The 12,400-nt window shown below is 41.8% G+C and overlaps 1 protein-coding gene and 1 pseudogene across 2 annotated transcripts in view; one reads left to right on the top strand and one right to left on the bottom strand.

Annotated features, from left to right (window-relative positions):
- The window catches only part of BMS1 (BMS1 ribosome biogenesis factor), a 45,180-nt gene extending 41,534 nt beyond the window's left edge, over positions 1 to 3,646 (bottom strand). For both annotated transcript variants that reach the window (XM_077780043.1, XM_077780048.1), the window contains exons 1-3: positions 3,598 to 3,646; positions 1,867 to 2,075; positions 709 to 899 (exon numbers count right to left, since the gene is read on the bottom strand). In XM_077780043.1, coding sequence (XP_077636169.1) covers positions 709 to 899; positions 1,867 to 2,042 — 367 coding nt within the window. In that variant the 5' untranslated portion in view covers positions 2,043 to 2,075; positions 3,598 to 3,646. The remainder of the gene's footprint in view (positions 1 to 708; positions 900 to 1,866; positions 2,076 to 3,597) is intronic.
- A 6,526-nt stretch (positions 3,647 to 10,172) lies between these two features.
- On the top strand, positions 10,173 to 12,165 carry LOC144245063 (striatin-3 pseudogene; annotated as a pseudogene).
- Positions 12,166 to 12,400: the final 235 nt, after the last annotated feature.

Genomic DNA, 12,400 nt, shown 5'->3' with positions numbered 1-12,400 from the left:
TTGGGGGTAGAGCTTACTTTAAAAAAAAAAAAAGAAAATTGAAAAGAAATCAGTTAAAATGATAGGAATGACTTTAAGATAAAGAAAAGTCTCGATCCAACTACGTTGCTGCTATAATAAGAATTTCAGAAGCACCTAGCTGGCTCAGTAAGTAGTGTGTGACTCTTGATTTCAGGATTGTGAGTTTGAGCCCCATGTTGGGTGAAGAGATTACTTAAAAATAACATCTTTAAAAACAACAACAAAAAGAAATTCTAGATCTTCCATTGACATTTGGGGAATTTGTTTCACTTTCCCTCAAACAGAAATGTCACCATCTCCCAGAGCAGGAAGATTCTCATGGAAAAAGAGGAAAACCCCCTCACTTCCATAACGTGGCTTCATGAGGGGAGCAGGTATGCCTGACACACTATAGATACTCACTCCCTGTTAAAAAAAAAAAAAAGGTGGTTACTAGGACCAACCCAGGGTGCCCAGGCCTACCAAATCTTTCATGGATGGCAAATCCTTGTAGCAGTGAGAACAGGGTATACATCTAAACTGTTATTATCTTTGGGAATCTATCCTTTTCTGAAGCTACAGTCAATTTAGCACAAGAGAGGTAATATGAAGTGACAATATTACTTTACCATTTAGAAATGTTCAACAAAGACACGCCTCTCCCTCAGACAACATATGCCATATCAGCCTGGGGTAGCACACTCCTACCTGACACAATTGTAACAGGGCCTCTGATCTCTGTCAGCTTCTGCCTGGTGAAGTTCCGAATTAGGCACTGGATCAAAGTGCTCTTTCCAACTTTTGGAGGCCCCATCACCACTACCACTATTGGTGGGGGCTCTAATGGAGTTCGATCAACCACTGGAATGTGATGCTTTTTTGTCTTCAAATCCTGAGTCCTATTTGTAACAAGAAAAAAAAAGTAAATCCACTTTCAAAATATGAAAGGCATCATCCTTATCAGTAAAGATTTTTAAAAGAGAGCAGAAACAGACAACATGGACACAACTAACTGGTTAACTTCTAGGCCCAATCCAAATGACCCCTTCAGTAAATACATAACAGACTGACTTCAACAATACAGAGTATTGAAAACTATACATACCTTAAATCTGATTGTTTTATTAGATGACTGTAATAGTTGTTTAAAAAAACAGTTGTTTAAAAAAAACGTAAACATGCAGGCAGAAGATCACAATGAGTAGCAGCAGAGGCTTTTGAGTTAAATTTGGCTTTCCTCTAAGGAGAATTTAATTCAATAATTTTAAAGTACACTGCCTGGCATATAGTAAGAAGTCATTACATAAAGCTACTTATTACTATGTGTAATATGAAAGAAATTCAGAAAAAAACACAAGCATTCCTCTTACCACAAAACAAATTCTATAAAGAAAAACTTTTAAGCTTTTCTCTTGGGCAAAAAAAAGCCAATCAATGGGCTAATACTGGAGGCAAAGTGGCTTCCACACGGAAAACTACATGCTCACATTTTAGTAAAAGGAATATCGCATGCATCTTCATGTCCTTCAAAGTTGTTAAAGACTCATGAATCCAAGCATCATCTGGGGAGGCTCCTATTATTTAAAAAGAATAAAGGGCAGGGCATCTGGGTGGCTCAGTAGGTTAAGTGTCCAAATCAGTTTCGGCTCAGGTCACGATCTCAGTTTCATGGGTTTGAGTGCGGCATCAGGCTCTGCACTGGCAGTGCGGGAGCCAGCTTGGGATCTTCTCTCTCACTCCCTCTCTGCCCCTTCCTCACTTGTGCTATCTCTGTCTCTCTCAAAATAAATAAATAAAAACTTAAAAATAAATAAACAAAAACAAAAAGAATAAATGGAAGAACAACTCAACCCCAGCTAAACATACCTGTGAAAGGATCGAGCCATCCGCACAGCAGACTGGACTGCAAAGGCTTTGGGGTTTCTCTTCCGGGCATCTTCCTCATCTCCAATTTGGAGATCCTGCAGATGCCGTTTCTTTTTCTTCTCAGCTTTGGGCCCACTGTTTTTCTTTCTGTGTTTCTTCTGGTCCTTAGTCTCCATAGTGGCTTTTTACCAATTCACAAGTAACTCTCACTGATGAGGCAGGGATGGGAAAGCATTTTACAATTCAGACAACACCCAAGGGAAAACAGTAAATTTCACTTATTTATGAAGAGATATGTATTCACGCAAGGATAGAAACTGCTTAATACTATCCCTAATTTCATTTCTGTTATGCTAGAATTAGATTTCTTAGTTACTTCTGCTTAAGTTACTTTTTATTCATCTTAAGTGTCTATATCAGCACTGCCTAATTCTTCAATGAGGCAAATACTAGATTATATCTATACTTTCCAACAGAGTGGCCACTAATCACATGTGGATTCTGAGAACTTAAAATGTATCCAGTGAAACTGAGACATTGAAATTGTACATAATTTTTAATGCCATTCTAAATTTAAATAGCCATATGTGACTAGTAGTTACCATACTGGACAGCACAACATTAAATATCAATTGGACTAATGAAGTGGTTTCCAAACTTAAACTATTTTTTAAGACATTTTCTTTTTAAAACTTAAAGCATTTTAATGACTCTCCAACATGATAGCAGTGTTACTTTTTAGTACCTGTTGATTCTGTAAAACTTTTAAATTACAATAATCATGCATATACATTTTTAAAAAACCAGTAACATCTAGATGTGTGAGATATGGTTGACTGTGGATGATGCCTGGAGATCACACGGATTTTGCAGAAACCTTTACAAAGATTTCTGAGCATACCAGGAATTCATGGCCCACAAACTGAGAACCACCGGATTTAGTGAGCTTTTTTTTAGAAAACCAGGCTGTATACAATCTGAGCGCTTGGTTAATTAAAACAAAACAAAGTCACTTCAGTTAGGGTACTGAATTAATTTCAGCTCAGTAAATACTTGTGTCTGCCCATGATGTACTAGGCATTGTGCCAGGAGAGGACTGTTATCTGACTAGCAAAAGAAATCCAAACTAGTATCTTCCATGCCATGCATTAAGCGCGATGTCAGAAGGCTGCACTCTGGCGATCAGAGATTTCCCACGGACCCATATCAGCGCAAACAGAAAATCCACATATACCAGCATAACATCAAGAAACACTACCCAGGAGTTAGGGGAACCGAGTTCCTGGAACGCTTTGAAACTAAACAGCTATGTGATTTTGGGACATTATTTTTCTTCTCTTTTCTATTTTAAACTTGTACTAACACTTTTCGCACTTTCAGAGAGGGGATTGGGGGAAGCAGAGAGAGGGATGGGAAAAGTACAACTGGGAATCAACACATGTGGCTGAGTTCTGAGTCACCTGCTAGGATTACCCTCCCAAAAAACGACCTCTCACTTCTCCCTGTCACCTCCCTACCCAGTCCCGACTCTGCGCACGAATTCCTTCAGCCACTCCCAACGACCTCGCAGCAAGTCTCCGGCAAGTACGACGTGAGACTGTCCACCTGAGACCCTCTTCGGGGGCAAAGACTGTCCTGAAGGATCTCGCCAGGTGCGACTCGCAAAGCTCTCAGAGCCCCACACCCCGAAACCCCAAAACCACCGCCGCCTCCCCTAGCCCCGGCAGTTACCGGGTTCACAACCGCTGCCTCTCAGGCCCGCATGGACAGCGCCGGAAACGGAAGTGCACCGTACGCGCGGACTATGCACGCCGGCTGGAAACAGGGAGGCAAAAGAAAGAGACCGACTAAAGGGCGACTCACGGGAACGCCTGAAGGAAGGCTCCTGATTGGCCGAGGAGGGGCGCAGGAGAAGACTGCGCGCTGAGAACCAACCTGAGACCACGCCCCGCTCCGCCGCAAGCCCCGCCCGGCGGGGACAGCAGCCACACTGCAAATACTGGGACTCAGAGCTGCGTGAGCCGTGCACGCACGAGTTCCTCCGGCGCTGTGCTGACAGGGCGGCCTGGGTCCGTTCCTTGGTGAAGGACGAAAGACGAAGTAATATATGTAGCCCTGGTCAGCCGGAGTCATGGCACCAGTCCCCTCCAAATGCCTCTGGTATCGGGTCCCTCCGTAGCCTAATGGAATATCCCACGGTTGGGAGTCTCTCTGACACATCTGCCTGCTCATCCTTAAAGATGACAAGAGCTGGACATTTCTTGGACTTAAAAGAAATTGTAAATGTTTTATTTATGTGAGAGAGAGAGAGAGAAAACGAACAAGCGGGGGAGGGGCAGAGAGAGAGGGAGACACAGAATCCGAAGCAGGCTCCAGGCTCTGAGCTGTCAACACAGAGCCTGACACGGGGCTCGAACAACCACGACATCATGATCTGAGCCAAAGTCCTATCCCAAACTGAGCCATCCAGGTGCTCCTCCTGGACTTCTTTAGTGCTGTAATCCCCGGCTTTTGTCAGTACCAACAGGCTCAGGGAAGCGACAAACATCAGTTTTTACTGGACTATTCCCGTCATCATAAAACATGCAGTTATTTCTCTCCTCTTCCAAAACAAACTCCTCTTGGCCCCACTTCCTGTAACATACTACACACTTTCTCTGTGCCCCTTTGTAGCAAAATTTCACAAAAGAATTGTCAGTATGTTTTCCAGTTCCTCTCCTATTCTCTATTAGATTCTCTTTGCGCCCAGCACACCACCCACAATCTTGGCTGCTCCTTCTCAGTAGCCTTTGCTAACGATTCTTCCACTCCTACCTGACATGCTTAAGTTAAAGGCAGCCCGCAGGGCTCAACCTTTGGTCTTCTTCCGTGTCTATACTTATTGCCTAGGTGATCTCATTCTGTCGTGTAATTTTATATGTCACCTGTATCAGTTAAAACTTTATTGTATCTCGGCTACAAATTCATTGTTCATTGCCTCCTTTGCAAACATTTTTCTTCCTTTGACTCTGGCATATCCGTTGTTTTGTCAGTAGAGGGCAGTGGAGAGACCTTGTAGGAGCAAGCTTTCTGGTTCTGCTTTGCTCCTTGGCCAGGCTTCTGCAGACGGGTCATTTCTCCAGGGCCAGCTCCTCCAGCATGTGGTGGCCAGCAGTGCCCCTACTGTTTCTCCCCTTTCCCAGCCTCCTGGTACTTTTGTCATGTCATGGAGTGACTCCCTAAGACACCTACCTTTTCGGTAGCACCTGGAGAGGAAATTCCAAGTTCCAGTGGTGCAGCATCATATCCCTTCAATGAGGTCTAGATCTCAGCAGATGGAGGTTAGGGGTGAAGAGTGGGACTCTTCCTGGGCCCTCTATCTCTGTTAGCAAAAGCATGAATAAACTGTAGTATACTCTGTCCTAGGGTAGGGGCTACTCCTCAGATCTGCTATTCTTAATATTCTCTAGAGTTCTCTTCTTACTAGCCAGCCATACCCCATTGCTCCAATCCCCTGTTGTAGCTAATAAGCTTTAATGTAAACTTTCCCATTCAAGTTACAGTGTAGTTTCTCTTTCCTATTTAGACCATTAAAATACACTATCATTTGCCAACAACTCCTATATTTATATCAATGACTCAGACCTCTTTCTTGAACTCCAGCTGCCTCCCTGACATATCTATTTGGATGTATAATAGACATCTTAAATGTAACATGCCCAAATAAAACTCATGATCTCTCTCAAACTGGTTGCTCTGTTTTTGTTTTTGTTTTTAAATCTCAGTTGATGACTGTTCTAGCCATAAAGTTGATTAGGCCAAACACTTCAGATACATCCTTGTCGCCTCTCTTTTTCTATCCTCCATATCCAACCTATCAGGAAATTCCTATTAACTCTACCTTCAAAATACAACCGTGGGACCCCTTAGTGGTTCATTTGGTTAAGAGTCCGACTTTTTATTTTGGCTCATAATCTCTACCCTGACAGTGCAAAGCCTGCTTGGGGTTTTCTCTCTCTCTCTCAAGATAAATAAATAAACTTAAATTTTAAAAATTAAAAAAAAAATTCATGTACAAGAGTGTTCATGGCATTGTCCAAACTGGGAAAATTCCAAAAGTCCATCAGCAAAAGCATGAATAAACTGTAGTATATTGATACAATGGAATAATATGTAACAATGAAAATAAACTACGATGAGCAACAATATAGATGATATTTAGCAAAAGAAGCCAGTAACCAAGGAGAACATACATGTTTCTGTTTATATAAAGTTTGACACAAGGGAGAACATGCATATTTCTTTTTATATAAAGTTGGAAACTAGGCAAAATTGACATACAGCAATGGAAGTCAGGATAATTGTTACTTTTGTAGAGGATGGGCATATATGAGTGGGAGGGGTCTTGTGGACAGCTCTAGAGCGCCTAGTGATGTACTGTTACTTCATCTGGTGCTAGTTGATGGGTTGTTGACTTTGTAATTAGACAGTGATACACTTGAGCTTTGTGTACTTTCTGAAGGTATATTCTATTTGTGTTTGTAAATCATGTATTTTTTAGTCAATAAATTTCCATTTTAGGTTCTTTGACCATTTTTCTTTCCCTTTAATACCTACTTATGGATTAAGATTCCCCATTTATATTTAGGAGCCTTCCAGAGATGGCTGAGGGGCTCTTAGAAAAAGTGGTTCTTAGCCTACTGGGGGCAATGGATCCCTTGGAGAATTTGATGCACATCCAGAAAAATTCACTTTTTCACCCTCATATACAGTTGTTAAAATTTTACACATTTTTGTTCCATGAAAGCCAACCATGGCCCAGGTTAAAGTTTTCTAGAATCTACTTCTAAAATCTTTAGTAGTTCTCCTGCAGGAAGAGGAGCAGGTGTCCAGCCCCAGACAGGCCCTCTGGGCAGTGGACCAGGCAGGAGGCAGGGCGTCCCTAGCTCACAGGGGCAGATCTGTCCGGCTTTGGGACTGTGTAGATTCTTTTGTCCACTTTTCATTTCTGGGAGTTCCCCCCATTATACGTTGTCCTTTCCTGAGATGAAGCCAGAGCCAGCCTTCCCAGATGTCTTGCAGCTGGTGTAGCTAGATTGTGGCCTGAGGCTGTAGCCCTAATGCTGGGGTGTCCTCACCCAAGACTAATGGTGGTGATGGGGGAGATCCACAAGCTGCAAAGAATCTTCTGGCAGTGATGGCAACACAAATGTTGGCCAAACCTGAATCTCTACTTTTCCTAAAGACATATTTACAACTAATTTCAAAAACTGTATAAATATCAATACAGTGACAACCTTAGTAAAATATGGGAATTAAGGCTTTTTCTCTGTAGCTAAGAAAAAATGCACAGAGCCAACTTAGCATATTCCTGTTTAGACCACATAGAATTATAAACACACACCTGGCAACTAGCTTCTTCTTATCCCTAAATACATGTCAAATACAATCTAATTGCCTATAAAACTTGGAGAACGTCTCTTGCCCTTCTCTTACCTGGGGGTGTTAAAGAGAGAAGTTAGGATTAGATGCTGAATGATTTAGGAGTGACAGTCTGGATCCTTCAGTTGAGAATGATTTTTTTCTCTTATCCATTTAGTTCACAACTACATTCTCCTGCTATGGTTTAAAAACTAAAACATGAGGTAAGGTGGGTAAGGATAGTGTTACTTTCATCTTTCTATCCCTACCTGTTCTTAGAACATTCATTATACATGAATATTTATGAACAAAACCTCCCACCTTTAGAAAAATCTTTTCACATAATTATCGATCACAGGCTCCTCTAGCTAAGGTGTCGTAACCTTTCTAATGCCAATCCTCTCCAGAGCTAAAGTGCTAGAACCCCAGGAACCCAGCACAAAACTTTATTTTCCCTCTTAAAATGATCACATAATATTGTACTTAAAATTTTTTATCCTTTCCAATTAGGAAATAAACATCTAAGTAAAGACATCAAAGAGGAGACTTCCATAGGCATGAAATTACATGGCGCCTGCAATGGAAGTAAAGCCCCAAACTTGCATCTACCCTGTGTCACTTGACTCCCAACATACATTCTCTTCTTCACCAGACACCACTATTCATTTAAAAAAAAATTTTTTTTTAATGTTTACTTATTGTTAAGAGAGAGAAGAGCATGAGCAAGGGAAGGGCAGAGAGCAAGGGAGACATAATCTGAAGCAGGCTCTAGGCTCTGAGCCACCAGCACAGAGCCTGATGCAGGGCTTGAAGTCACAAGTTGTGAGATCATGAGCTGAGCAGAAGTCAGAAGCTTAATTAACCAACTGAGCCACCCAGGGGCCCCAGACACCACCATTTAGACTTTTCTCCTCAATGCTCCTCTGTTTAGTCAAGGGAGTTTCATAAGGCCTGAGCATATGCTGGAGAGAAATATATGTGGATATAATAGATGATGAGAGGACTTTCGAAAATCCAGGGAGAGAGACAAAGGATGGTGATGTGTTAATACCCAACCCCTAGGCTGGAAACTTTTCCACCATCCTAAGATTATGCCTCCCTCAAAGAAAGACATCCTAGGAGACTGTATTAGACAGGTTCTCCAGAGAAATAGCACCAAGAGTAGACAGAAAAAGATGATTTATTTTAAGGAATCTGCTCATGTGATATTGGAGGTGTGGCAAGTCCAAAATCTGACAGGAAAGAGTTGCAGTTTGAGTCTGAGGACTATCTGCTTAAAACACAAGAAGAGCCAATATTGCAGAAGAGCTCTGAAGGCAGTCTTCTGAAGAATTCCTTTTGTTTATTATTTTTTTAATTTTTTAAAATTCTTAATGTTTTTTGTTTGTGAGAGAGAGACACAGAGAGAGAGAGAGAGAGAGAGAGCGCAGGGGAGGACCAGAGAGAGATGGAGACACAGAATCTGAAGCAGGCTCCAGGCTCTGAGCTGTCAGCACAGAGGCCAACGCAGGGCTCGAACCCACAAACCGTGAGATCATGACATGAGCTGAAGTCGGTGCTTAACCGACTGAGCCACCCAGGCGCCCCTAGAGAATTCCTTTTAAATCTAGGCCTTAAACTGATTGGATGAGGCCCAACTAAGAGAGCAATCTGCCCTACTCAATCTCCAATTTATGTGAATCTCACCCAGAAAACTCTCACAGAAATGTCCATAATATTTGACCAAATACCTGGATTCTATGGCCCAGCCAAATTGACACATAAAATTAATCACAGGGACCTGCTTACCTGGCGCATGGAAACAAGTACCGTCACCCTGGGGCTTCTGCCAGGCTTCCCCTATGGAAGATACCTACCTCCCTTAGTCCCACTACATAGCTATCTCCCCTTACTCATGTGGCTTGGTGTAGGGGACATCAAAGGGGCTTCAGATATAATATGAAAAAAAGTCCACATATTTGCTCTATCAATGAGTACATCTGTTTCCACTCAATAAGCTGTCAATATTTATAAATAACCTTGAGATCTTTTGGATAGCTTAATGATGAGATAAGCATTGTATTTAGAGCTGTACTTGAGGGAGACAATTACATTGCACACCCCCAGTAGTCATATGGGTCTAAATAATGGTGCAAAGGTTTTTTTGCATAAAAATATCTAAATGCTCCAACACCATTTGTGGAAAATACTATCCTTTCTCCACTGAATTGCCTTTGCATTTTGCTCATACAGTTCTCCATATATACATTAGTCTATTTCTGGACTCTGTTTTCCGTCTGAGTAATATATTTGTCAATATTTATGCCACGCCATCTTGTCTTGACTGATGTAGCGTTACAAAACTCAAAACCAGGAAATGTTTTAATATTTTTAATGTTTGTTTATTTTTGAGAGAGGAAGAAAGAGCGTGAGCAGGGGAGGAGCAGCAGAGAGAGAGGGAGACACAGAATCCAAAGCAGACTCCAGGCTCTGAGCTGTCAACACAGCTCGATGCAGGGCTCTAACTCACAAACCTGAGATCATGCCCTGAGGGGAAGTCAGATGTGTAAACCAACTGAGCCACCCAGGTGCCCCTCAAAACTAGGAAATTTTAATCCTCTTTGTTCTTGTTTTTCAAAGTTCTTTCCATTATTCTAGGTCCTTTATATTTCTATGAATTTTCGAATCAGCTTCTCAATTTTTATCTTTTTTTACAAAAGCCTGCTGAAGCAGACGGACAAGGGCCTATTATGCCATCTGCCAGCAGCTCCTTGCTCTGATTCATAGCAGGGTTTAGCAATGACCTCCCTCCCCACTCCTCTCCCAACTGGCCTCTACCCTGGCCAGCACAGGACCACCCTCCCTCTAGCTGTACGCATCTCATCCTGTGCCCTTGTAGCAGGAGGGGCCTGGGACCTAGGAGAAATATGAACCTGAGAAATTTCTCAGAGGGAGTGGGTAAAGGAGAGAGGCCTGCGGCAGGCCCCAAGCTGTCCCAGACACAGAGGTACTCTATCTGGGCATGCTGCCCTATATCCAGCTCTAGTGGGTTTGTCTGAAGATAGAGTGGAAACACTAGAAGGCGGAATGGGCCAAGCTGCAAACCCAGATAGCGTTTTTGCAAAGAGAAAGAAAAGATCAAGAAAACTTGAAGTACTTAGAATAAAGGTGTTAGTATATGCACTAAAACAAGAGAGGGTAAAATATCACAGTTTAAAATATGGCACAAAATTGAACCATTACAGTTTGAAAATGCCAACCTTTGAATCAGAAGAAACCAAAGATACAGAGGCTCCCACAGAACCTCAGAAGATCCAGTCAGATTGGAAGAAAGGCAGACAACTGTTAAGACAACATCTTCAGGAAGCAGGTTACATAGACACATTTTATGTACAGTGTCAGCAGATAAGGTCATTGCTTGAACTGATTCAGAACCAAATGGATCATTGGAAACAAAGAATTTAAAACAGATCCTAAATGGAGGTGAGTCTCCTAAGCAAAAAGGACAAACCCAAAGGTCTTTTGGTGGTGCTCTTGAGACACCATGTCTTAGAAAATGCTGATGAGAGTGATGAAGAAGACGATAAAGACATGACCAAAGGCATTCCAGAAAGAAAAGACAAATGTCAGATGAATAAACACAAAATAGGTAATGAAGGTTTAGCTGCTGACCTAATGATCCTGATACTGAGGAAGAACCGAAAGAATTTGATTTTTTAGGGACTGCTGAAGACGGTGAAGGAGCTGCAGAAGCCGGAGGTGCAGAGGATGGCACAGAATGGGTGGAACCAATCACGTTTCTATCTGGAAGAGGTTAGTCATTTTTTAATGGGTTCTGATGTTTTGTTAAGTGTATTGAGCCTTGGAGACCTTGCAGACTTGACAGTAATAAATCATGCAGACTATAGTTATGGCTTGTTTAGCTGTCAATAAAGATGCCTTTCAAAAGACATGGAACCCCACCTATATACTATGTAAGCATTTTGATGGAGTACAGGCATTTGTTTTTCATCATGTGGAACTTGTGCTGCCTACTGTCTCTGAGGACTTCTCTGCAACTTTGGAACTTGAAAAAAAATAGCTCCTGCCCAAAAGAGTGTCCCTTTAGATGTAGAGCCTACCTACACATTTAGGGCCCATGCTGGCCATTTTCTGTCATTAGCTATTAGTTCTAATGGAGAACAGTGGTGTAGTGGTAGTACTGATGCAACCATCTGGTGGTAGAATATGCCTGGTCCAAGTGTGGATCCAAGATACATATAAACCAAATGTTCTAGCTGGAACTTCAATTGCTTATACAGATGCTCTTGCTTATACTGGAATTAAAAAATAAACAAATAAATAAATAAAGTCAGTTACTGTCTTGGTCAGCAGGTGGCACTGTTAAGTTACAGAATCTGGAAGAAAAATTGCCAGGTATTTGCACTACTAATAGAGACAAGGAGTGTGCAATACTTCACATCGGTTCACTTTCCAGCTGGGATTCAGTTCATGTGGTGACCTCTTTCAACACTGGAGGAACAGTTAATTTATGATTTACAAGTATCAGTTATTGGTGATGAAATCATCACAGATAGATTCTGGTTTACAATTCAATAATCACATTAACAGAGTAGTAAATCACCCCATACTTCCTGTTACAAAAACTGCTAATGAAGAGAGATATATCAAATTTTTGACAATAAAATGGGTAAAATGATCCTTTCTATGGTAGTTCCTTTGGATGCTGTTACAACTCTAGCAGTAGATCCTGATGGATTCTATTTCATGTCTGGAGCCATGGCTATCTCTTTAGATTGTGGCATTTAGACAGCACATACGAAGATACTGGATAAATCAACATATTATGTTGCTTGCCATCCATCAAAAGCATGCATTGCCAGTGCAGGGGCTGATACCTTTGCCAAAGTATCTGTGTGAATCAGCAAAAACTTGCATCATAACAACAGATTTGCTTAGACAGAAAGAGGGTCTGCATCACTGAAAAATGCAGAAAAAGTGAGTGGAGGTTGAAGACAGGGCACATTTATTAAAGGCTGCAGATAGAATTCCTTAGACAGTTGTGCCTAGTGATCTCTCCCTGCAGACCATGCGGACATGAACCCTCTAATGAATTAATATTTCCCATGCAGGCTGCCCCTTGCCCACCACTCTC

Source organism: Crocuta crocuta, unplaced genomic scaffold (genome assembly GCF_008692635.1).
Source record: "Crocuta crocuta isolate KB4526 unplaced genomic scaffold, BGI_CrCroc_1.0 scaffold170, whole genome shotgun sequence".
NCBI classification, from domain to species: Eukaryota; Metazoa; Chordata; class Mammalia; order Carnivora; family Hyaenidae; genus Crocuta; species Crocuta crocuta.
Note: the sequence above shows the minus strand (reverse complement) of the source record. Positions and strands in the feature narration are given on the sequence as shown.